The following is a 26,783-nucleotide window of genomic DNA, read 5'->3' on the forward strand; positions in this document are numbered from 1 at the left end:
GGGTAGGCCAGGCCAGGCTGATATTATTTGACCCAGGGGGAAAGGGCCTAGTTTTGAAGCTAAAATCCTTGGTTCAAAATCTGCCTTAGGCCAAGCATCCTGGGCGACTCACTTCACTTGCATCTTAGAAATGGGCTGCTGATCACCATTGTGGAAAACAGGACGGAGGTTTCTCAAAAAACTAAAAATAGAACTACCGTGTCACCCAGCAATTCCACTCCTGGGTATATATCGGAAAAAACCCACAAACACTAATTTGAAAAGGTACGTGCACCCCAATGATCAGAGCAGCATTATTTACAATTGCCAAGATATGGAAGCAACCTAAGTGTCCATCAATAGATGAATGGATAAAGAAGATATAGTATATATACAGTGGAATACTACTCAGCCATAAAAAAGAATGAAATTTTGCCATTTGCAGCAACATGGATGGACTTGGAGGGCATTATGCTAAGTGAAATAAGTCAGAGAAAGACAAATACTGTATGATATCACTTATGTGTGGAATCTAAAAAAATACAGCAAACTAGTGAATATAACAAAAAAGAAGCAGATTCACAAATATAGCGAACAAACTAGTGCTTACCAGTGGGGGAGGGAGGGGCAATATAGGGGTAGGAAATGGGATGTACAAGCCAGTGGGCAGAAGACAGGCTCAAGAATGTACTGTACAAACATGGGGAATAACTGTAACATTTTGTAATAACTGTAAATGGAAAGTAATAACTGTAAATGGAAAGTAACCTTTAAAAATTGTATACAAATTAAAAAAAAATTTTTTTTAATTGGAAAAAAAAGAAAAGAAAAAAAAAAAAAAAAGCAACGGGCTGCTGATCACATCTGCCTCTGGGCCTGGGTGAGACAATGGATGTGAAAAAAGTACTGTGCAGTCCTGTAGGCTACCACAGTCATGCAGGGTATGGACCAATGTCACATGTTGTATGAGGAGCCCAAGGACACCGTCAGCATCCAGTTCGGGTCTAAGTTACGAGTGATGGTCAAAATGAAGGATGTGAACATGGGCCTGGCCTGCACCCTCCCTCCTCCTCCTCTTCGTCTTCCTCATCTCCTCTCTCCAGCACCCTGAAAAACCCGGACAAAGGAATGACCCAGTCACTGAAGGACCCCGGTGAGGTCAGGCTGAGCAGAGCTGTCTTTTAATTTTTAAGCATTGGTTGATTGATGCTGGTGGCCTCTCTTCCTCCTGGCCCCTGACTCTGCGTAACTGTCCTCACTGCTATCACGCTGGTAACGATGATTCACAAAATCTAAGGGGTGGAAGGGACCCGGGTGGTCGTCCAGAACCCAACCTCTTCTGATGCAAGAATCCACAGCCCCCTCACTGCAGCCTGCTGACTGCAGGAAAGCTCCAGAGAGTGGAAGCTGCTCCTGGTGCAGGGCCCCAGCCTCACGTGGCCCTCCCTCCACCTGGAAGGTGGCCAATACCACCTCCAGCCCCTGAAGCAGTCAAGCAAACGCTCATGGATTTGCCGTCCCACATAAGTCGTGGCTTCTTGTCCTTGTCATCCAGAGCCTGCTCCCTGGGCGCCCTCCAGTTGCTCAAGGACCCTCTCAAAGTGTTGACCATCACTGACCGCAATGCACTCAAGCTCCTTCGACAAAGTGGAACCAAAAAGCGTCTCCTTTGCTCTGGGCACCAACACAGTTGCTTTTATTTTCTTTTTAGAGGAAGTTCATCTTTGTTACCACTAACGTCATCTTGCTGGAGCTCACTCCTCTTTCCAAAGCGTCAGGGGCTTTACCTGGAGACGGTCATCGCACCAGGACGTAAAGTACCTTGTTTATGTGGTTCCCTGCGGCAGCTTCAAGCCTAGCTGGCTGAATCGATGAATGAATCTGACATAGTCACAATTCCCCCAGAGCCATGTCACCCTCAAGTTGGTAGACATTTTTCACCCAAGGACCAGATCACAACATCACAGCTGTCAGCAAGAACAGATCAGAACTTGCTGAGCGCCGGTCTCCCCAGCAGATTCCGAGGCCTGGGTCCCGGACGACTCGCACCCACCCCTCTAGGGGTACACCAGCCTACCCAGATCCCCCTTCAGCCCACACGCTTCCATTTGACTCAAGATATCAGAGGAGACGGGCAGTGTCTTCTAAAAAAAAAAATCCAAGTGCAGGGGAATTCCCTGGCGGTCCAGTGGTTAGGATTCTGCTCCCATTGCAGGGGGCACGGGTTCGATCCCTGATCGGGGATCAAAGATCCCATATACCACGCCGCGGCCAAAAGAAACCCAAAAAACAAAAATCCAAGTGCAAAGCTGAGGGCAGGCCCCGAGCTTTGGAACGCTCTCAGAAGGAGGCCCAGCAAGCCTGGTGCTATGATCTTAGGGGAGCCGTGGAAGTGCCCCTCATCACTCTCCTGCCTCTGGCCTGACCCCTGCTGCGTTCTCCCCCACCCCCACCAGGGTGATCTTGCCAAGACTTAGGTTAGATCATGTCACTTCCCTTCTCAGAACCTTCCAACAGCTCCCGGCTTCACTTGGAGCCAAAGCCACAGCCGGTTCTAGAGATTGCTGGGCCCCATCAGCCCTGCCTTGCTCCCCGCCGCCACTCCCTGCATTACTCGCCCACCCCCTGCCCTGCTCCCACACTGCCACCCTCTTCCTCCTGCCCCCTCTGCTCCAGCCACATTGGCCTCCTTGAAGTTCCCCAGATATCCCAGGTACATCCTCTCCTCTGAGACCCTCACTCTTCCCTCTGCCCGGAACACTGCTCCCTTCATTCCTGCCAGGTCTTCTTTTGTCTACTTTGCCTCATTTGTTTTCTGCTTAGCACTTAGATCCTTACTGCGATCTAACGGGCTATTTTCTGTATCCTGTTTATTATCTGTCTCCCTCACCAAACTGTCAGGCTCTCCATGGACGCGGACTGTTGTCTGCTTTGCTCACCGCTGCATCTCTGTGCCTAGAACCCAGAGGGTGCGCCGTAGGTTTGTTGTATAAATGAGTGAGTTCCCACCAACCACTCATTTGCTAAACTGTCCTGATATTTGGCACTTTCTTTTTGAGAATCCAGAACTCTTAAGACGGCACTCATTTTAAGGGACCTCACTCACCCCACAGCAGACGAGCGTGCATTTGGGGATGCTAGCCTCTGAACAGATTTGCCTGTCTCTTTTTCATTTGGCTTCAACTCTTTCCTGACCTTCGTGGTTCATACGAATAATACGAATAATACGTTTCAAATGTTTCCCTTTCAGATATCTTATATACTTGGTGTATTTTTTAAATTGTGTCTTCTGAAGGCAGCTAGGAGAAAGTCTTACAGCATTCTAGGTGTGGTCGTGCTTCTGCCCGAGGATGCAGAACAACAGGTTGGGTCTGGAATTCTTCCTGCACTTGCACCCAGAACTAAGTGGGATTTTGAGGGTGGCAGGTTGGGTCTGTAATTCTTCCTGCACTCGCACCCAGAACTAAGTGGGATTTTGAGGGTGGCAGGTTGGGATAAGGCCTCCAGGGAGAAGTTGTAATGACTGTAACAACTAGATCTCTTTCCTGGGGGTGGGGTGGGGTGGGGGAAGGATGGCTAACAGCTCCCTTCTCATCAATACTGCCGAGGTCATTTTCTCAAAGTGATGAGAATCATTTTCTCAACAAATCACCAGATGGAGATGGGACAGAGAAACTAACTACCTTGAAAAAAGAAATCGGAAGGGCTCTGTGCAGGGATAAACCCATGGCCCAGGCTCTGAAAAGCAGAAAGTTCAGAAGAGCTTGGGAGTCTGCACGAGAATGAACAGATGGGCAGGTAGACAGACAATGGACTTCCTGACTCAGGGTCAGTATTTCTAGATCTAGGGAGCATTCTCTGATTTTAGGATAAACACTGGAAGTTCCGCTTGACATGCTAATTAGGAAACTTGGGCCCTTTGTTCCCTTGAAAGCTACAAGTTGAAAACGCTAACATCTTCTGCAAAAGAGTTGAAATAAATCCCGGCAGCCGGCTACCCCGTGGCTGTAAAGGGAGTTTAGTAATGGGTGTGGGGCCTCCTACAGACTGAGGGCATATTTTCCAACTCCGAGTTGCTTCTTTTTCATTCAGTGGGATCTGATAGGTAGCAAGAAAGGCTGAGATCTGCAGTGATGAGGACAAATGTCTTTTGCAGAGACCTTGGCACTCGGTTGCTTTCCTGGGATGGCTGAGCCATAACATGAGAATTTTAGAGCATGCCAGGGTCTCAGGGATCATTGCATCCCCTCTCATTTTATGGGTGGGCTTCTTAGCTGCAGCCTAGAGGAGGGAGCCACTTTTCCAGGGTTTTAGCAAAGTCAGGTCTAGAACCCAGGTGAGCCCGGCCACAGGGGGCGTGGCCCAAGATGTGGGCACCTTTGTTCCCCAGGGGAAGTAGGTGGGGCAGTAAAAGGGAGGTGTTTGTCTATTCAGGTGACAGTCCAAATTGTAAAGCCCATTGTTTGAAACCCAAGGACCAGATGCTGCAAGCTGGAAGAATTTTCCTAGATGCCTCGGGTAGGACAGGTAGCCTACTTTCCTGCTCCCAGGCTGCATCAAATGAGAACCTGGGGCTTCCCTGGTGGTGCAGTGGTTAAGAATCCGCCTGCCAATGCAGGGGACATGGGTTTGAGCCCTGGACCGGGAAGATCCCACATGCCGTGGAGAAACTAAGCTCGTGCACCACAACTACTGAGCCTGCACTCTAGAGCCCGCCAGCCACAACTACTGAGCCTGCGCGCCTAGAGCCCATGCTCCGCAACAAGAGAAGCCACCACAAAGAGAAGTCCGAGCATCGCAATGAAGAGTACCCCCGCTTGCCACAACTAGAGAAAGCCGCGCACAGCAACAAAGAACCAAAGTAGCCAAAAATAAATAAATAAAATAATTAAAAAAAAAAAAAAAGAGAACCCGGTACTTTTCCTAAACAGTCCCAGCAAAGGCTGCATTCAGGGTGAGGATGGGGGTGGTGAGCCACCGCTGTCTCCCGTGTCATCCCGGCTTTGTGACTTTCATGACACATCAATTGTTTAATGCAGCTATTTTGGCCTGATGACTCTGGGGCCCAAGATTACCTGTCTGGACCCTTCTCCCTTCTTTCTCCTTTTTCCTGTTCTCATCAGTACTGGCCTAACTCAGAGTCTGAGATACAAACTGCTTACTTCTCCGGATCCCTAATCCGCTCTACATCCTTTCCTTTCTTTGCCTTCTACCTCCCTTCCCCAGTTTCAGCCAGGTACACAGTCTTTGATCGGTGGTTTCTTGAACCTGGGTTACCCTTCCCCCATCCCTTCTGGTTGAAACTCTTGACCTTCTTTAAGCCTCACTCAAATGCCACCTCCTTCATGAAGGCTTCCATGCACCCTTGTTATAGATTAATAGCCCTGGGCTTCTTCTGCTTAGCACCGCCCCCCCACCCCAAATTCATGTCTACCTGGGACCTCAGAATGTGACCTTATTTGGAAATAGGATCTTTGGAGATGTAATTAGTTAAGGATCTCAAGATGAGGTCATACTGGATTTAGCGTGGGCTCTAAACCCAATGACTGGTGTCCTTATGAGAAGATGAGAGGACGCACAGACACATAGAGGGACAGACAGCCAGGTGAAGGTGGAGGCAGAGATAGGAGTGACACTGCCACAAGCCAAGGGACGCCAGCCAGGAGCCACCAGGAGTTGGAAGGGGCAAGGAAGCATTCTCCCGTAGAGTCTTCGGAGGGAGTGGGGCCCTGCCAACACCTTGATTTCAGATTTCTGGCCTCCAGAACTGTGAGAGAATACATTTCTATTGCTGCAAGCCACCAAGTTAGTGGTCATTTGTTATGGCGGCCACAGGAAACTAATGCACACTATAATTTGTGCCTTGACTGTAAGCACCTGGCCATGTCTCTGCCCCTCTCCAGGCCCAGAGCTGCATCGAACACCTGATAGGCATCTCAGGTAGGTTTGCTGGACTAGGTCTCTCAGAGATGGTTGTCAAGGGATAGTTGGGCCTCAGCCTGCCCCAGTGCCAGGGTGGGAAGGATATGGGATTTGCTGAATGGATGTGATGGAGAATAGGATTCACAAATCTACGTGAAGGGCTAATTCCTGGCGAGCTGCTTTAGGAACAGGGCTACAGACCCATGGACTGTAAATTCGATAATAGCAAAGCCGGTGCAACTTAGAGCCAGTTCTTATACTGACTCCCTGAAATGGGTCCCCGAGTCCCGGCTCTACCCCTTCTCCATGGAGGGATTGGGCCCTGGTGTGTTGCCCCTGCCTCTATGGTCCTACAGTCATGGCCCAGGGCTCTAATCCAGCCACTTGCCTCCTACTGGACCAGAGGCTGGAACAGCCCCTGCAAATACTTCCAGACAAACAGTTCACTCACTCCTCCAGGGGACTCCTGCTAAAACCACGTCAAGGTCAAAGACTGGAGGCTGGCCCTGCCACTAGCCTGCCAGGAGCCTCGTGGGGGAAAGGGTGAGCCCAAGCTCTATGAATGCTTTCGTGGAAGGAAATCCAGGAGGACATAGAAAATATAAAAGGATTGTAGTGGGCAATAAGCAGCAAGAGTCTTTGCCTTAGAGACCCGGACCATGACTGGCTCTACCCGGGTTAACCTTGTACATGGTAGCTAATCAGAGTTATCTCCAGGCGAGGAACTTTCCAACTCCTGGCACCTTTGTGTTCCTTTAAGAAAAACCCTCATTTGGGTCACCTTTGCAGCCTAAGGTGCACTATTGCTCACAAATATTGCCAAGTCCTGTTTGACTCAAGGTCGTTATGGGAAACTGCGTTGTCACTCCCTGCAAGAGCAGACGGACCTCTCTTGGACATGCCAGCTATTTGCAGAGACTCTGGTTCTCCTCCCTTCTTTCTCTTTAGGGGGCCTTTCCCCTCAGGTCCAGCCTTTACTTCCACCAAGGGGAGGAGAGTCATACCCGTCCATCAAGGTCACCGGTCTAACGCTGCTGCAGGCTGCAGCTGGTGGCACGCTCCCCAGCTCTCTCCAGCAGCTCCAGGACCACCCCGAACCCACCATCCACACAACTCTCTCAGCCATCTCCTCCAAGGTCCCCACTCCACAACACTCGGCCGGCCCTTTGTCCCCAAGCCCACCAGCCCCCAAACGCTCTCAGCTCTGGGAGTTGTCCCAAGGTCCTCTCACTGGGCCCCAGATGGACTCAGGCAAGAAACCTTGATTTCAAATTCCCCACTGTGACAGCGAGCGGAAAGCTCATTAAAAAGTAGCTCCAGTAATTGGTCAGATGATTATGAGTTAGAGGGAGGGCTCTTGGTCATCCTGACTGGTCCGAGGACTGAACCTAGAGTGAACAGCACTGGAAGTTCCATAGGCCCCACGGATCCTGTTTCTGGTGACCAGATACCAATTTAAGACATATTTCTCATTGGCCCTGGATTTATTCTTTGGAAGAAGATATCTATTCCAAGTTAGACGGGGCATGGTTCCCAGCGAAGGGACTTACAGGGTGCAGCTCTCCCCCCTCCCCTCCCCAATGCCATATACTTCTTTCAATTTAGGCTTGTTTATAGTCAGTCAAGTTTTTCCAGATTGACTGAAAGAGTTCTTCATATGCCTACTGCAGCCAGTTACAAGAGCAGTGAAAGAGACCCAGGACTTGGGCCAGCTGGAAGCGTCAGAAGAAAGTTTCTGTGGGATGCAGACAGCTAAGGAATGACAATCACATGCGATTGTCCCAAACCCTACATCCTTCTGCAAGGGCACCTCATCTGCCACGCCTCCACAAAGGGGGCATCACCTCAAGGAAACGAAACTGCTGAGAAGAACTTCTGCTTCTCCTTTTTCCGTGTGTCCAAGGGTTAAAAACACTTTCAAACTCCCCTTCCAACTGCAAGGTCAAGCAGCTGTCCAAACCACCCAAGGAGAAGCAGGAGCCCAGGACAGCTGACCCCAGCTAGCTCAGCCTTGATAGCCCCCAACCTACAGCTGCCCCCACCCACCCACCCCTAGACACCGCCTGGGGAAGGAAGAGTTAATCGGCAATCGGCTTTGGCTGATGGTTCACGCTCCAAAGTTCAGTCCCAGTCAGAGCCACCCCGGAGGAATTGTAAATCTCAGGGCAGTATTTAACAAAACAAAAGCAACCTGGAATTACATGCAGGTTTGGTTTTCTACAGTACATATTTACTTAATCCCCTAGGTATGTGGCTTCATGTCAGATCAGCTGGCTTTGCCGGCCCTTTCACCCCCTCGCTCACAACAGTTTAAATTTCAATCTAATTCCCTGTTTTTGCTCTTCCTCTTCACAGGGCTGGCTGGAGACAGCCAGCCTCAAATCTCTCTCTCTATTGCTCTAGTCACTGGGTGAGTCAGCCTGGCTTGGGTCGGAGTTGGGTGACAGCTGGCTCACTCTCCACACTCTTGGGCACCAGGTCTGGGATAAGTGGAGGAAGAGGTGCTGGGACTACCAAAAAGTTAAAGGCAGAGCTTGGGTGCTGGGGAGGTGGGGTTGCACCACAGTGCCACCTAGCCCCTCAGTGGGGAGGGACGCCCTCTGGGGCTGTATTTGGGGGGGGGGGCGGAGGCAGCATTGAAGTGAGAACAAGGGCTCTTTATCAGCTGCTGGTTACCTTGTCCCCTCTTTCCAGATTTCCAAACACCTGGGCCTCCGAGCGCCTATCAGGCTAGGCTAGACATCCACCACCGTTTCTTCCTTTTCAAACCCAAACCAAGTATCCCCTCTTTTCTTGCCTCCAGAGCTGCAGCCGCCCAGGTTGGGGCTGGGAAGCGGGTTGCCAAGGAAAATATGAAGCGCCAGCTAACAGGCGGCTCCCAGCTCTACCCAGGAGCGCACACACCCTTCACTCACCGGGGTGGCGGCAAAAGAGGGAAAGACGAGAGGGAAAACACAACACCTTCCTCTGGGAGGGAGGAATGTCGGGAAGGGGGGGGGGGTCAGCTAAGTTTCGAGCTGGGGTTGAACAGCCAGCCACAGATCCCAGAGGAGCGGGTCAGTCCCGGACCTGCCAAAAAAGACAGTCCGGTGCCCGGGAAATGTACAAGGTGAAACTGACTAGCTCAGCACTCACGGGTGGCGCAGAGAAGTAGGGTGGCCGGCGACTTTCAGACCCTGGGCGCGGGTTCCGGCAGCGGCAGCAGGTGGGCGCACCCCCTGTCCCCGCGGTCCCCCTGGCCTTTGGCCCCCATCCCCTGGAGTCGCGGTGTCCCGGTACCTTTCTGGCGCCGCGTTCCGCGAACTCGCGAGCGAGCTGGCGCCCGATGCCTCTCCCGCCGCCGGTGATAAGGACGTTCTCCCGAGACAGGTCCCGCAGCTTGGCGGGCAGCACCAGTCCGACGGCAGCCTTCACCACCAGATAGATCATCTGCAGAGGGAACACCACCAGCGCGCCCAGCCATTTCCACACCATCCTCCGCGCCGCGGAGCCGGGCAGGGGTGGGGGGGCGAAACTCCCCGGACCGCACAAAACAGGACTTAAAAAAGAAAACACCCCCAAACAATAATAAATACACCGAATAAGGGGCAGAGAGGCGTCCCACCTGGCCACTCTTGAAATCACCTCTTCCCAAATGCAAAGCAAGCACCGGGTGAGAAAAAGGGCGGGGGGGGGGGGTGTGGGTGGGTGGGTGAGATAAATCCTCGGGAGGAGAAAAAGCGTCTCAGAAGGTTGGGACAGTAAGAGGGGTGGAGGGGAAGCCGGAGGTGGAAAGTTCTAACAAGAACTTTCGTGCCCCAGCAGCCGTTTCGGCTGGGGAATTCTCAGGTAATGTTTACAGGCTGACAGAGGAGTTTAGGCAGGGGAAGAAAAAAAAAAAAAAAAAAAAAAAAAAGGCACCAACCACACGCGCGCACCCTGCTACAGTCCCGCGGTTTCAAAGTGCAAGATTTAAAAAAAAAAAAAAAAAAAAGCTGTTTCCAAATTGGAGCGCCCCCCCCTTCTCCAGGAAAAAAAAAAAAGTAGGGGGGAAAAGTGCTTGGAGCTCCCAATTTCAGCCCGCGAAAGCCTCCCGACTCATTGCTATTCTTGGGCTCAGGAAATTGCTTAAACGCGATCTGATTGCCAGCAACGTGCAGGAGAAGTGGGGGGTCCGGGTGTCAGTTTCTTTACGTGCATGGCTCGCCCTCGCGCGCGCCCGCTCTCTTCGGCTCCCTCCCTCCCTCTCTCTTCCAGCAGAGGCTGGGAGTTGCCGCTCGATCCGGCTCCCTCTCTCTCCCTTGTTAGCATTTATTGCCTTCTTTTTGTCCTTTCCAACTTGGAGAGGGCCCGGGTGCGGAGCGCGCGTGGATCGGACGCCCTGGTCTGCGCCGCCCTATCCATTCGCTCCCGGGGCAGCCGCGGCTGGCTGGGAGCGAGAAGGCGGCCCGTTTTTCCCCCCATTTTTTTTTTTAATACCCCATTAAGTCTGATTGACAGTTAAAGTTGTTCCGAGGCTTCACTACCGTTCCTCTGAGTGGCTGCCGCGAGCTCCCCTCCCCCTGCGCAGTGGCGGGGTGCGCGCGCGGGCGCGCACACGGGCTCGCTGCGACTCCGCTCTCCCGGGGCCGGCTCCCCTCGCTGCAAGCCGGGGCTTGCCGGCGGTATCCCTGAGGGCTCGCCGCCGTGACTCGCACACGCTGGAACCGACTCCTGCGAACCGGCTCTCTCCTCGAGACATTCCTCCTGGCCCGGGACGCGGTCTCCCCGAGCAGGGGAGCCTGCGGGCCAGGTGATCGCCCCTGCGTGCGGGGCAGGCCCGGGAGAGCTCGCGCTTGTCTTGATCCATCAGGTCGCCCAGGGTTTATTTCAGGTCATTTGATCATTCCCTGCCTCCATAGGACCAGGGAGCCACTTGTGACCCTTGCCCAGACTCCTCCAGTCTTCACTTAGAGTGCACTTTCTAAGTCTGCCCCGGGTCCCTCACGTTGCTGGGGTGAAACAGCTGGGGAGCAGGGTTTTGCTTTGAGGGGTGTGTGTGTGGGGGGGGCAGGGTAAAGGAACCTCTGCCCCCAGAGTGCCAATAAAATCCCCGTACGATTAGCTGGGAGCATATTTATTGCTCATCTGGGCTAGAATTACCTTGACTGACAGCAATTTCCTTAATAGCAAACGCCTGTAAACAAAACGTGCTAACCCCACGCGCCCCCCACCCCCCTTGCTGTATAGGCAGCAACTTCTCTCTTTGGGTCTCCCTGGGCTGTCCTAGTGGGGCACCCACCTTGTAACCTCCTGCTTTCCCCCAATAAGAATGTCTCCCCTGCTGGAGGGTGGGACCCAGCTCTTTAGAGTTGTCTGTTGCAGGAAGTCTGGGAGGTGAGTCACTGAAAAGCAGGCCCAGTTAAAAGTGCTGATGGGACTTGCCTCCTGCTGCCCCTGATGGTCCCAGGCCTGGAGGAGAGAGGGTGAGCCAGGGAGCTGCCCTGTAATCTGGCGCAGCAGTTCTCTAGCGAGAGGCTTGTTCAGACGAGGAGTGCCGGGCCTCGCCCCCAGACCTTCTGATTCAGCAGGGCTGGGTGTGCTGGAATCAGTACATTTAATGCTCTGCTGAGCATCAGGTGAGAAAATCACTTTGAGAAATGCTGGTTTGGGGAGGGGGTGGCTGGAGTTTAACTCCTCCCTGGGCTGCAAAGACCCTCTAGTTCTGGAGAGAAGTTCTGCAGGCGAGGATCTTCCTTCTAGATGAATTTGGAAAATCGTTATCTGGAACGCTGGAAGAGCAAGAAGGGTTTGGTAGAGTGGGGCTGGATGAGAGACTGTCCTACACTGCGGGCTTAGATTCTGAAATTTAATCCTCCCACTGACCTTGCAAGGGGGTTATTATTATCCCCATCTGCCAGGTAGTGCAGAAGGGAGGAATCCAAATCCAGACGTGATTCCTCTTTCCACCCCACCCCACCCCACCCCACTCTGGCAGGAGGGGAGGAGAGAGGTGGAGACCAGGATCCCTCCGAAAGAAAGTTGGACGGAAAGGCAGGCCATTTCTTTCATAGACTCCCAGGCCACGGCTAAAGGCAGGACTTCGTCAACGTGACGGCCTCCTCCCACCTAGGAGGTCTGTAAAAATGGAAAAGAAATCCCAACCCTGGAGAGACAGGCCCTTCCCACCCAGCTGTGGCCGGTGTCTGCCCGGCCAGCCAAGAAGACAACTGGGAAGGTCTGGAACCTGAACCCCTGTGCTCAGCCTGTTCTCATCTGTTATCCTCGACGCCGCCTAGTGGTCTGGATGCAACACTGCGCCTCCAAGCTGCCGGAGCCTCCAGCGTCCCGTGTTCCTGCTCCCCTAACCAGCTAATCTTTTTTCTTCCAGGCTTTTCTCCCCACCTAAGGTTAACACTCCAAGCCTAAAAGGCCTCACAGGGATCATAGCTCCACTTCCCCACACACCCGCTACTGCGTGGAGTAGGAAATTGAAGCTCAGGGATGTGGAGTAACTCATAAACCCAGCAGCGTATTCACCTAAAAGTCCCCTGATCCTCGCCAGCTACCCAGCCCTGTTCAGATGCCAGACCAGCTAGGTGACCACTAGGTTCCACTTACATTTGCCATGGATGTGAGTCTGAGTGGGAAGGGGGTTGAGAACCCAAACGAACCTTCAGCGTATCAGGCCCTTTACACATACTCTCCCTTCATCTCTGTAACAGCCTTTGCGGGTGGGCGTCGCTGTGCCCATCCATGTAACACTGGGCTCAGCAGTCTAAATGACTCACTCAAGGCCCACACAGGGTGCCCCCCTTACCTCTTCCAAACATCAGGCTTAGAGTGAAATCACAGTAAAAAGGAACATGTCAGGCAGCCCTAAAAGGTTTGGGGTTGGACTGTGGTTGGGAAGCGGACACCTTTTTTCTACTTGTTCCACCTTCAGGATGTGGGTTTTGTGGGCCTGGCATACCGTGAGCCTCTGGCCTCTTCCATCATCAGCTGCCCAGAGAGGTTCTGTCTGTTACCTGCTCTATGTCCCCCAAGTTCCCCAGGAAGATGAGGGCGAGGGGGTGCTGGGCTAGGGGATGCACAGTCTAGCAGGCTGGCCCAGAGGGTGCCTGTGACCTGGCTTCAGTGAGAACTGCGTGAGACACGACCCCTCCTCCTTCTCTGCCACTTCCCCTTACCCGTGTTTTTGGCTCGTGGTACCCCCTCCTCCCTTAGCTGGGAGCAGCGGGTGTGGAATTTAACTCCAGGGTGAAGTTTGAAATTTCACATCCCAGCCTGGGAGAGGGCCCCACGGTTTTCTCCTCGCTCCTGGAAACGTGAAAGGAGCCTTTGTGGGCTTGATGGAGGAGGGAGGTGAGCTGCAGCCTGAAAACCAGCTTTTTCCATGACTCAGCTCTCCCGGTACGGGGTGGGCACGGGAGGTACGAGGACCCAGAAGGGCAGGCTGGGGCCACCTTCCAGCCCAGAGCCGCAGCTCCTGCTTAGAGGTGGGCCCCCAAGAGAGCCGGCCCTGTGACCCGCGAGGGAACTTGCTGGCCCTTGATGGGCCGCCATGCTGTAACTGCCCCTTTCCCCCAGGGCTGAGTCCCATCTTTTTTTTTTTTTACCAGGTTACACGTATTTTTTTTTTTTTAAGTATAGTTGATTTACAGTGTTTCAGGTGTACAGCAAAGTGATTCAGTTACTATATATGTATATTCTTTTTCAGATTCTTTTCCATTATAGGTTATTACAAGATATTGACTATAGTTCCCTGTGCTCTATAGTAGGTCCTTGTTTTTTTAATCTATTTTATATATAGTCGTATGTATCTGTTAATCCCAAGTTCCGAATTTATCCCTCCCCCCACTCCCACTGCATCCCCAGTGCCAAGCACACGAATGCCCTTTTCTAGTCCTTTTACCAGGAACTTTCCTTATCACCATCTCAACTGAGAGCTGGAGAAACAAACAGGTCTCAAGCCTTGCCTTCTACTTATCTGAGACTGACAGAGTTAAGAAAGTCACTTAAGATCACATAGCCAAGAGATAGAGGTGGGATTTGAACCCCGGTCAAATGCTCAGCTCTGTCTGCTTTATCCATGGATGTCTTCCAGACCGTATAGGACGGCCTGGGGAGCTTGTCCAAATGCAGATTCTTGGGCTCCCACCAGCATCCTAGGGTGGGAGTCCAGGAATGTGCACGTGGGCCAGTGTTCGAGAACCGCCCACTACTGCCTCTCCTTGGCCCCTGGTTACTCAGCCCCTGCACGAAGCCTTCCTCGCCTCTTCCACCAGCAGGCAAGCTCGTCCCTCCTTTATACTTAGGATGCATCGCGACACTGAGCCCTCACCCTCGGGTTGTTCCGGGCTGATGGCTCCACAGATACCTAACAGGGAAGAAACCGGAGCTGGAGGAGCAGGGCGTGCCTTCAAGCGGTCAGTCAACCAACGGTCACGGCGTCTCTCCCTGGGCCACCGCCACGGGGGTTGGGGGGTAAGGCAGGATGGGTCAGAGAGGAGGCGCAGGGTGATGATTCTGGCTTTGGAATTGGGAAGCTCTGGTTCAAATCCCAGCTTTGCCCTTCCCCCCTCCCATCTCCAGCTTCCTCATTTGCAAAGGGAAGATATTAGTGAGGATGGGATTAGCTACTCACAAAATCCCATACCAAGAGCTCAGTAAATGCCAACTCTCATTTTTAGCGGCGTGGTGCCTGCTTGCTGAGGAGTTCAGCCACCGGCAGAGATGCAGGGCTTACGTTAGCGGTGTTCCTGGACGGCCTGAGAGCAGCGCTTCTGGCCTCAGCTGGGTACCTCCTCATTTCACCCGGTTACCTGCCCCCCTCTCACCTGCCAACACACTTTCTCCAGGACCTTTTCTCTGTGGCCGAGGAAACGCCTATTCATTTTGCAAGGTTTCCTTTAGCTCATGCGGTATTTTTTCCAGGAGGCTCTTTCCAGCTGCCCCTCAGTCCCCAATGCCCCCTTCTCCCAGCCAGGGCTGGCCCAGGGGGTTCTGTTCTCGGCCCCTGTATTACCCTGCCCCCCAGCACGATAACACTGCACCGTAACTGCTGGTTTTCTCCGAATCTCACAGCACACTGGGAGCTTCTCAAGGGTAGGGACAGGGCCGGCTTGGTGGGCGCGTGGCCCGTGCAGTGGAGCATGGGTTGGTGCTCTGCTGTCCCCATCTTGAACTTGGTCATTTCATCTTTACCCTGTGTTTTGTAACAAAACACAAGGTAACCTGCTGTCCCCCAGTGAGGAAATTGAGTGGCTGACACAGAACTTTGGGGGCAAAGGCAGTGAACTATGTCAGATGTGTGCCTTCATTCATTCATTCATCCACTTATTCATTCACTGGATATTCATTGAGCAGTGATTGTGTGCCCGGCTCTGCCACACTGCCAGGAGGTGAAGGGTGCCAGGAGGAATACAGGCAGGGTGTGGGAGAGAGAGGTGGGGACAGAGATGACAGTGGGCTGGGGACAGAGAGATGGGGCTAGTCGGGCAGCGGTTTATGTAGGGTGGCTGGGGAAGGCCTCTCCGAAGCGACCCTGGGGCAGAGGCCCGATTGGAGTGAGGCGTGAACCCGAAGAAGTCGGGGTGAAGAGCTGGGCGGAGGGGCAGGAAGTTCTGCGGTGGGAGGGTGCCTGGCGGGCTGGAACAGCCAGGTGGGAGGAGGAGGTGGGTGGGTAGGGTAGCTCACCTGGGGTCTCCACGCTCAGTGTGGTCCTGGACCAGCAGCTCAGCGTTGCCTGCGAGCTTGTGGGAAATGCAGAGTCCCAGGCCGCGCCCCAGACCTCCCGAATCAGGCTCTACATTTTACTTAAGGCAATTCCCAGGTCTTTTTTATGCACACTGTTGTTGGAGGAGTGCTGAGGTATCAGGGTCCTGTAGCACAAGAACAGCTGCGGCTTCTGTTTCCGGTGTGACAGGAGCAGCGGGAGACGCGATGGGCTCTGTGTTTTAGAAGCAGCGCCCAGAACCAAGGGCGGGCGCAGGGCGAGCGGGGAGGGGGCTGTGGGATGCTCGGCTGTGAGGTGGCTACAGCTGCCAGGTAAAGACAGCTGGACAGCGACACCTGGAGGCCCTGCTGCCGTGCACGCCCAGCGCGGGGACCTTCCGGGACGTCCCTGCCCTGCAAGGGACACTCCTCTGAGCAGGGCTTTAAAACCAGTCACTTGGTGCACGGACACACGGACACACAGACATGCATGTACAGAGATACACATACATAGGAACACACACAGACAAACACAGACAAACACACACAGACACACAAAGATAAACACAGACACACAGACACACACAGACACACAGACACACACACACACACACACACACACGGCTCTGTCTGATGATTGGTGACTTTGCCCCAAGCAGAACAGCTGGCAGTGTTGACTGAGGGGGTTGGATCTGGAGAACCCTCTGGTCGAACGGAAACCAGTGTTCCATGAAGTTAAGATTGGCTGCCTTGGGGGGTCTTCGTGGAGACAGACGCCCCGGAGGACAGGAACTGGGTGAGGTGGCCCGCCGTCTGCCAGGCCAGAGGAAACCAAGAGGGGAAAGCAGGCTTCAGACGGTGGAACATCTCTGTGGGGAGGGGACACACGGTCTCAAAGGCTGGAGACATTTAAAAACCTCATAAAATACCTCCCCTTTCTAATACAGAACATTTACCAAGAGGGCCCCTTTTCTCCTGGGTGAGGCCTGGCTAATAGGACAGGATACATTAAAAACAACAACAACAACAAACAAACCAGGTAGAGTGGCTCCTTTCAGTCCAGGAAAACCTCCCTGACACAGGTGAGTGTTTTGTGTGGACTCCCGTCTCCCGTCCTGCCCAGAGCCGCCGTCTGCACACACCCACAGGTTTCCTTTCCATCACTGTCCTGAATCCCAGGCTGTGGTGCAGGGAAGCGGGTTCTGGGGCTCCGTGTGAGTGGATGCTGAGGCAGGCGCCGTGTGTATTCTGGCCACCGGGGTTGGGTGGAAATGCACGCCAGAGCCAAGGCCGGGAACGTGGCAGGAACACAGGTGAGGTGGGGGAGTGGGGTGTAACCTGAGAAAGCTTGGGCCGAGGCCAGGAGGGCACCCAGCGGTTTTCACCTGCCTCCTGCCTCCTGGTTGGTCGGTCAAATAATTCTAAATCAGGGTGTGGGGTATTGATGTGAGGATGGCTCTGGGGTTGGCAAGGCTGTGTTCAAACACAAGCTTTGCCACTTATTAGCTATGCAACTATGGGCAGGTTATTCCCCTTTCTGAGCCTCAGTTTTGTCATCCCTAAAATGGGAATTTTGACACCCACTGAGATGATGTCTTTGAATGGGCTGCCATCTGGCAGGGAAAAGATGCTCAGTGGTGTTCTTCTTCCTCCTGTCTTCACGTTCCCAAGGAACACACTATCTGGGGTGGGGTGGGGGCAGGTAACGAGCCTGAGTGACAGGGGCATTGTCTGAGGGAGAGGTAAAAAAGGTGAGGGAAACCTGAGTGGCTTGGGTGTAAAAAGTCTTCCCTGGAACCAGAGCTAGGGCCTTAGGAATGCTAAATCCTTACCCTGGGCCAGGAGTTGATGAACCGTTTCTGTAAAGGGCTTTGCAGAACATATAGTATCTATGGTAGCAACTCAAATCTGCTGTTGTAGCAATAGGCAGTATGTAGATATAAACAATATGTAAATAGTATGCAAATAACACGTAAATAGACAACATGTAAGGAGCTATAACACACCTCCTCTAGTGAGCATGGCTGTGTTCCAATAAAACTTTATTTATGGACACTGAAACTTGAATTTCAAATAACTTTGACCTGTCACAAAATATCATTCTTGTTTCGATTATTTCCCAGCCATTAAAAAATGTAAAAACCATACTTAGACTTGTAGACTACACACAAAAAGGCAGTGGGCCAGACCCTGTCTGTGGACTATAGTTTGCCAATTTCAGTCCTAGACCATCAAGCAAACATCAGTCTCTCAAGACCTCAGAAATAAATGAAGCATAAGCCTCAGAAAGCAGAATCTGTTTTTTGCCCTCTTTCTGGAAATGTATTCATAGGGACTGACCCTAAGTTTACATCCACTGTAAAGAAGTAGAGGGTCATTGGAGAAACCAAGTTCACTGAAATATTTTTTTAAAAAGCAATAAGACTTGAGGGCTTCCCTGGTAGCACAGTGGTTAAGAATCTGCCTGCCAATGCAGGAGACACAGGTTCGAGCCCTGGTCCAGGAAGATCCCACATGCTGTGGAGCAATTAAGCCCGTGTGCCACAGCTACTGAGCCTGCGCTCTAGAGCCCACGAGCCACAACTACTGAGCCCGTGTGCCTAGAGCCCGTGCTCCACAACAGGAGAAGCCACCGCAATGAGAAGCCCGTGCACCGCCATGAAGAGTAGCCCCCGCTCGCTGCAACTAGAGAAAGCCCGTGTGCAGCAACGAAGACCCAACACAGCCAAAAATAAATAAATAAATAAATTTATTAAAAAAAAAAAAAAGGCAATGAGACTTGAGAGTCTAATGATAGATTTAAGTCTTCCCAACTAACTGACATTTACTGAGTGCCCACCACACCCTGGTGCTGTTTCCAGCTCATTTAGTCCTATCCGATGGGGCACTGAGACCCCAAGTGTTAAGTCACCTGTCTGAGGCCACAGGCTGGTAAACATTCCAGCAGAAGGCAGAACCTACAGGGTCTAAATCAGGATCCTGGTGAACACCCTTCATTGCCTCTCAACAATGAACCTCCCTTGAGGTTTATTACATCTCTGCCATTTATTATGAGGACCCCCAAAGATGACAAAGAAAGCTCAGATCCCGCCTTCAGGTGGCGAGACAGACGGGAAGCCCCCCTGGCTCTGCACATGTGTCCAGACACTCAGGACCCCTGGTTCCTTTGCTGCATCTGGTCTGCTGTCTCCCAGGGGGCAGATTCGCACAGAGGGGATGCCTTCCAACCCTGGCTCTGTTGTTGAAAAGTCCTCTTGGGCAATTATTTCAATGACTTACTGCGTGTTGCCCTGATCAGTTTATAAAAACAAGTAGGAAACAGACTAATGGAAGTATATATACACATAATATGAAGATTATGTCTCTGAAATGTAAGAAACTTAATATTTGTTATCATTTTATCTTTTACTGAGCACTTACTAGGCACTGGGTCCTGGGCCTCACGTGGATTTTCTCATGTAGCTGTCACAGCCACCTGCTGAGGGGGGGACACCATTGCATCCCCATTTAATGGATGAGGAAACTGAGGCCCAGAGAAGAGGAGTAATTTGTCCAAATCATGCAGTTTTAAGTGTTCCTCGGACACAGACTAAATAATCTGATCTTCTGGTCATTGAGAATCTGTGGCCTGAGTCAGGTGCTTGTTCAGCGTGTGGTGGGTTGTCAGTTAGAAGGAAAAGATCAACAACAAAACCCCAAAAGCATGTGCACAATATTGACAATATACTATGTCATTAAAACTTTAGCCTAAAGAGCAGGGTGTAATTGGGAATTTTATACTTTTTTTTTGGCTTGTGGGAAGTCTGTTTTCCCACAGTTATAGCAGAAAAACCGTTAAAAGTGTTAAGATACAAATTTGTGTCACCAGGCTGATTCCACTTTTGGAAAGAAAAAGCCTTAAGTCCATGTTCATATTTATTTAGTTTCCATTCAGTCGGGATTTACTGTGTGTCAGGCGGCATACTAAATGCTTCGTATTCATTTAATTTAATCTCATTTAATCAAAACAGCTCCCTTGAGGTAGGATCTGTATTTCCCATGTACATCTGTGGAATTAAAGGTCAAGCAGCTTGACCAAGGTCATGGAACCCAAGAGTGGCAGGTATGGAATTCAAGTTTAGCTCAGTTTTACTTCAAAGGCCGTTCTCTCTGCTTCTTTCTCTTTCTGCTCTGGACCTTTGTCCTTCTCTCTCTGTTTCTTTCTCTCCACACACACACATACGCAGGCACACATGCACACGTGCAGGTGTGCACACACAGAAAGAAGACAGAAAGGGAACACATCAGAATGTTAACAGTAACTGTCTCTGGTGATAGCAGCACACGTGATTTTGTCTTCTTTTTATGTCTTTTTACATATTCCCAATGTTCTATAATGAGTTTATATTAAGAAAACGCCACTCAATGATCTTTTTGCACAAATATGCTTGTTTTAGAGTCAGCAGGATATGGGAGTTCTGGTGTAAGGCTGCAGAGCCCCTGACCACGGGCCTCTTTAAAAAATCTGCTAAAAAATAAGACAGGGGAGCCAGTAACTTTGCTTCTTGGAACTCTCTAATCCGTCCTATAATACCTCGCTTTGTAGGAAAGTTCTGTGCATAAATCCCATAAAACCCCACAATGTGCAGCTGACACTGAGCCTACCCAGAGCAAAATCTGTTAATGATCACAACTTGCCCGAAGCCTGCAGAAGGATCAGACATGTCACAACCCCCATGCCTGTCTCCCGCCTAAGCCCTTTCTAATAAGGACTCTTTTCATGAGTTTATAAAAACACTTTGTTTGGATCACGTTGGGTCTTTATTCCATCTTACTTGAATGTTGACTGTCTGGGGGCTGGAAGGGGCTGAGGCTGGCCCTGAAGTTTTGGGACCCAGAGAAAACCTTAGGTTTGTAAATCCAGCAACGATGACCTACCTCCCCCACAACCCTCTGCCTCCCTGCGGGACTGGACCTTCTCTGCTGCTGCTCTGGGTGATGAAGGTGGCACAAGTGGGACAGAGTGGAGTAAATACCGGCTGCCCCCCTGGTAGTGGTCCTGAGGAGTGGGTTCTGCCCTACAAAACCTGAACTTGGGCCAGGCAGTTAAGCGCTCCGTGCCTCCATTTCCTCAGATTGAAAAGGAGGGTTATATTAATTACCTTGCAGGGCAGTTGTAAAACCACAGAGGCTGCCTAACACTTGATCGGTGACCTTCCCTCCCTCCCTTACCCCCACCAGAGTGCCCCTGAATGGTTACCTACTGCCTAGGTTGTCATAGCTCCATGTTTAAAAATTTTTAAACCGTAGGTCTGAAACGACTTACAGGAAAGTTGCAAAAATGGAACCAAGAATTCCTGTGTACTCTTCACTTACGTGTTAACGTTTTACATTTGCTTTATCCATAAGTGCATCTGTCTGTCCATCCATTCATCCATCCATCTATCCATCTATTCATTATCTACACTTTTTTTGGGGAGAATACACTGTGGACCTGGTTGCCTAACAGTCCCAAATATTTCAGCATATACTTCTTGAAAACAAGAACTTTCTATTACATAACTACAGTACTTTTGAATCAAAATCAGGAAGTGGACATTGATACAATACTATTATGTAATCTACAGGCCTTATTCAGATTTTGCCAGTTGTGTCACTAACACCCTTTACAACAAAAGAAAAACAATCTTTTCCTGTCTGGGATCTAGTCCAGGGGCACACGTGGCACTTACTTGTCATGCCTCTTTTGACTCCTTCAGTCTCTGGTCTTCTACCTCTCCTTGTCTTTCATGACCTTGACATTTTTTTTTTTTTTTTTAAATTAATTAATTTATTTATTTTTGTCTGTATTGGGTCTTCGGTTCGTGCGAGGGCTTTCTCCAGTTGCGGCAAGCGGGGGCCACTCTTCATCGCGGTGCGGGGACCGCTCTTCATCGCGGTGCGCGGGCCTTTCTCCATCGCGGCCCCTCCCGTCGCGGGGCACAGGCTCCAGACGCGCAGGCTCAGTAGTTGTGGCTCACGGGCCCAGCTGCTCCGTGGCATGTGGGATCTTCCCAGACCAGGGCTCGAACCCGTGTCCCCCGCATTAGCAGGCAGATTCTCAACCACTGCGCCACCAGGGAAGCCCCGACCTTGACATTTTTGAAAAGCACAAGTTGTTAATGGGCTGAATTGTGTCTTCCCTAAATACGTATGTGGAAGCCCTAATCCCTAGTACCTCAGGATGTGACTGCAGTTAGAGACAGGGCCTTTCAGGAGGTGATTGCATTGAGACGAGGCTGCTAGTGGGTTCTAATCCAATCTGTCTGGTGTCCTTGTGAGAGGAGGAAATTTGGACACGTAGAAAGAGACCCCAGGGATGCGTGTGCACGGGGCAAAGATCATGTGAGGACACAGGGAGAAGGCGGCCATCTGCAAGCCAGGGAGGGAGGCTTCAGGAGAAACCAAACCTTAATCTGGGACTTCTAGCCTCCAGAACTTTGAGAAAACACATTTTTGTTGTTTAAGCTGCCCAGTCTGTGGTATTTTGTTATGGCGGCCCGAGCAAAGTTAACACACACGTCAGTTACTTTGTAAACATCCCTCAACTTGGTCCTGCCTCTTTCTTAGTTGTTTCTTCTTGTCATCCGAGATACTCCCTAGATGGTTCCTTCAACTTCAATAAAAAGCTCTTCCTATGTGCCAGGCTGTGCTGAGGGTATTACTTCCACGATCCTCAGAACAACCCGTTGAGGTGTGGGTTGTATTGTACCCACTTTACAGATAAGGAAAACTAAGCATGGACAGGTTATGGTCACATAGCTAAGAGGTGAAGAAGCAAGGCAGTTTGGGCCCAGAGTCTGTGGGCCAGAAAACGCAGGTCCAGGAAAGGTAAAACTAATTGAACTACATGAAGCACAACAAAGAAGGTGAATTCACCACCACACGTTCCTGTAAATCAAGGGCAGAAGCCGCATAGTTTGTCTCTGTTTGTAAGGAGCACACATCTAGCTGTATCTCAAGGCTCAGTTGACCCAACACCACTTCTAATGAAGTTCTTAGAGCAACTCCCCACCAACGCTCCCTCCCCCCAACTGGCCCTTCTCCCCTTTTTGAACCTACTGGAACAATAGTAGTTGTTATTTATTAAGGATGTATTATATACTGGTTTCTGTTCTAGTAGGTTTATCAATATAATTCATCTGTCAAAGAGAAAACCAGAGGCCCTAAGTGGCGTCACTTGTGCTAAAGCCTATGACGCCAAAGCTAGACTTAATATCTGACTTAGTTGCAGTTCCGACCTTCCCCAGAGATGTAACCTTAATCAACCAGTTTGGAATTTTCTGGACAGCACCAATGAGGTAATCTGTCATGTGGGCCTTTTCCACCACCCCCTCCCAAGAACAGGCAATCTGCATGATAAAGTCTCCTGCTCTCTCCCCGCCCCCCTCCCCCCAGCAAAGATGATGTCTTGACCCCAAATAACCCTTTCTTTCCTTTTGCTAATGACTTCCTTGCCCCACCCTCCTTTCTATAAAAGCCTTCCACTTTTGTATCGCTCTTCAGGGACCCCTTCTAGTTGTTAGATGCCTGAGTCACGAGTTGTTGAATTAAGTCAATTAGATCTTCAAATTTACTCGGTTGAATTTTGTTTTCATAACAATTTAAGGCTCACAACAACCCAATGTAAGAGGCAGGCACAAACCCGATTTACAGATAAAGAAATGGACAACAGAGGTGAAATAACCTGTCTAAGTCTTAACATCAAACTGAGAGCTTCTTGAGGGTATGGGTTGGGCCGGCTTCGTGGGCATGTGACCTATGCAGTCACACAGAGTCCCACACTTGGTTGAATGCTCTACTGTTACCATCTTGAAATCCTTAATAGTTTTTGAACAAGGAAAATAAATTTTCATTTTGCACTGGGCCCTGCAAATTATGCAGCCAGTCCTGTGTCTGGCTCCCGAGACCTTGCACAATTTGGGCTCTGCAGCCATTGAAGACAACTATCAGAGTGCCAGAGACATTTTATTGCATGTGTTTATCTACACGTTGGTCTCCATCCCCAGCCTGGGGACTACAAGAGGTCGGGTGGTGTCCTCAGCACCCAGCACAGAGCCTAGCATAGTAGAGATGTGCAGGAAATGTTTATTGAGCAAGTTGACTGAAAAACGAACAGATTATTGATTCAACTCTAGAAAAGGAATATATAGAAAGCTCAACTGAATAGAGCTAAGAGACCAGAAGGTGGAGCCCTCACGCCCTGCAATGATAGCAGAGCCCAAAAGGAAGAAGAAAGACTCTTCTTTCCTGGCACCAAATCAGCCAATGAAAAGCCACGGACTCTTTGTTTATAACAGCCCCTCCCAGCTTCCTTTTCCCCTCCATCAAAGCGGTCTCCTTCCTTTGCAGTGGGGGGACTTGCATGTGGCCCACCATGGTTGCAGACCCTGAGTTGCAATTCTCTGTTGATCCCGAATAAACCATCTTTGCTGGAGGAATATCTGACAGTCTATTTGTCTTAGGTCAACACAACCAAGACAAAAGAGGGCCGGGTGCCCAAGATGGGCAGCAACTTATCACATTCTGCCTCTTTCCTGCCCCCAGATTCAGACTTTCAAATTAGCCTCTTGTCTTTGGTTGTGGCAGACTGGGGAGAAGGGGGAGGAGAATGAGCTGGAAAGAAAGGCTTCACCCCTGAAGGAAACAAAGACCCCTGATGTGTGCAGGGGAGGGTGTGGAGCAGGGAAGCACCCGCCGCTTTGCACAAAGACTCCGCTCACCTAAGCCTCAGGCACTCCCCAAAGGTTGCTTGGATTCAGAAAGCCTGGTCAGTTTCCTCAAAGACTCACACAGATGGTCCTTTCAGAAGGTGCAGAAGCCACCCGGGGCGTTCCCAACGATCACAGGCTGGAAAGCAGCTAGTCCCTCCTCATTTCCACCCACCCTGCAGGCTCCAGCTGAATGCCACCTCTTCCCAGAACTGGCCCCCCCAGAGTGTCCCCAGGCAGAGTAGTTCATCCCAAACTGTGTGTTCACACCTTGCGCTTCTAAGGAATTTAAAATTATGGTTTTGGGCTCCCTTTACAGGAATTGATTCCCAAGCTGTTGAGGACGTAAATAATCAACAAGGCTGTATCCTCCATCTCTCAAGCCTCAGTCCCTCATCTCCTCTGGGTCTTTGCTCAACGTCACCTCCTCCGTGAGGCCTTCCTGGGAACCCTTAACCCTGTGACATCATCTTGCCTCCATTTTGCACCTTCCCATTTCCTTCTCTGCCTTAGTTTTCTCATCTGACTTACTGTATTTAAATTATTGTCTGTTTATTATCTGGGTCCCTCCTTTGGGTGTCAACTGATCACTGTTGTGTCCCATGTCCTAGAACAGGTCCCCACCCATAGTAGGTGTTCACTAAATATTTATTGGGTGGGTCCATTCCCATTTTACAAGTGAGGAAACTAAGGCTTGGGAAGGTCAAGTCACCAGGCCAAGGTCATGTGGCTGTGAGGGGCAGTCGGTCTTTCATCAGAAACCCATAGGGGGCCTCAAAAGGTTAAACATGGAATTTCCATATGCCCCAGCAATTCCACTCCTGGGCATACGCCCAAGAGAAATGAAAACATATGTCCACACCAAAACTTTGACATGAATGTATGCAGCAGCACTATTCACAATAGCCAAAAAGCAGAAACAAATGTCCATCAACTGATGTTTTATCCATCAACTGATAAATGGATAAAACAAATGTGGTGCGATCCCACAATGCAATATTATTCAGCCATAAAAAGAAATGAAGTACTGATATATAATGCTACAACCTAGATGAATCTTGAAAACATTAGGCCAAGTGAAAGAAGCCAGACACTAAAGACCACATATTATATGATTTCATTTATGTGAAATGTCCCAAGTAGGCAAAGCCATAAAGATAGAAAGTAGATTAGTGTTTGCCTGAGATGGGGAGGAGGTTGGGGAAAGATGGTGGAGTGACTGCTAGTGGGCACAGGGTTTTTTCCGGGAAGGGTGACGAAAATTTTCTAAAGTTGATTGTGGTGACGGCTGCACAACTCTGTGAATATACTAAACACCATTGAATCGTACACTCTAAATACTCTAAATTCACTCTAAATAGGTGAATTGTACGGCATGTGAATTATATCTCAATAAAGCTGTTATGAAAAAAAAAAACCCACGGGGGCTCCACACTTGGTGTTGGAGGGATAAGATGTCCAGTGAAAGCAGGCGTACACCCCGCCCTCCCTCCTCACAGGTAGTGGGAGGCAGAAAGAAGTCACTGGTCACAGAAGCCAATGCACACTAGTGGGATGTCCCAAAGCAGAAGGAGATGCGGTCTGCAGCACGCAAGGCAGGTACGTGGGGGCTTGCCCAGGGCAGGGTAGGTAGGGTTGAGGAAACCTTGCTGGAGGTGAGAAGACCACCTAAGCTCCCTGTCTCCAGCACTTAGAAGGTCCAGGCTATACTGTCCCCATCTCACCAGGCGTACTGTGGACGTGAGCCTTGTGTATTTGAAGCTCCACCTGGGACAGGCAGGAGCCCCTCCATAGGGGCTGGCACCTTGGGTACTTGTGGGGTTGCCTTATACTTTTTAAAAGCCTGGGGGGTAGCCAGACTGGCTCAAGTTCTACGGTAGTGAGTTGAAAGGTAGCTCCCCCACAAGATATGTCCAAGACCTAATCTCCAGAATGTGCCCTGATTTGGAGGAAAGGTCTTTGCAGATGTGATTAAACTAAGAATCTAGATCATCCTAGATTATCCAAAAGGACTCCAAATCCAAAGACGTGTCATTATGAGAGCAGAGAGGTACACACAGAAGAGGATAAAGCCCCGTGTAGACAGAAGCAGAATTGGAGTGATGTGGCCATAGCCAAGGAACACCTGGAGCCGTCAGAGGCTGTCCGAAGTGGGGAGGGAGTCTCCTCTAGAGACTTCAGAGGGGGCGTGGCCCTGCGCACACCTTGACTTTTGCACTTTTGGCCTCTAGAATTGTGAGAATCAATTTCTGTTGTTTTAACTCATGTTGGTGGGACTTTGTTACAGCAGCCCTAGGAAACAAATGCATCTGCCTTCTGCATTTACCAGCTTACCAGGAACACATTTCTTAATGCTCCTGAGCCTTGGATTCCACAATTGTGCAATGGGGACACCTCTAGTCATTATGCCAGGGAGTGTGTAGGAACTTGATGAGATCATGTAGGTAAGGCTCTCAGAGAAATGTCTGGCACTCTCCC

The 26,783-nt window shown here is 50.7% G+C and overlaps 1 protein-coding gene across 6 annotated transcripts in view; it reads right to left on the reverse strand.

Moving 5' to 3' along the window:
* DHRS3 (dehydrogenase/reductase 3) overlaps window positions 1-10,316 on the reverse strand; it is a 40,883-nt gene extending 30,567 nt beyond the window's left edge. Inside the window, exons 1-2 of one of the 6 annotated variants that reach the window (XM_057526896.1) lie at window positions 10,199-10,316; window positions 9,181-9,439 (exon numbers count right to left, since the gene is read on the reverse strand). In XM_057526896.1, the coding sequence (XP_057382879.1) occupies window positions 9,181-9,439; window positions 10,199-10,284 (345 nt within the window). In that variant the 5' untranslated portion in view covers window positions 10,285-10,316. Of the gene's footprint in view, window positions 1-8,577; window positions 8,600-9,036; window positions 9,058-9,180; window positions 9,752-10,074; window positions 10,096-10,198 lie in introns of those variants that run through there. The other 5 variants (XM_057526907.1, XM_057526918.1, XM_007169949.2 and 2 more) reach the window with 5 other exon arrangements.
* Window positions 10,317-26,783: the final 16,467 nt, after the last annotated feature.

The sequence above is a fragment of the Balaenoptera acutorostrata genome, chromosome 1, assembly GCF_949987535.1.
Source record: "Balaenoptera acutorostrata chromosome 1, mBalAcu1.1, whole genome shotgun sequence".
Classification (NCBI taxonomy): domain Eukaryota; kingdom Metazoa; phylum Chordata; class Mammalia; order Artiodactyla; family Balaenopteridae; genus Balaenoptera; species Balaenoptera acutorostrata.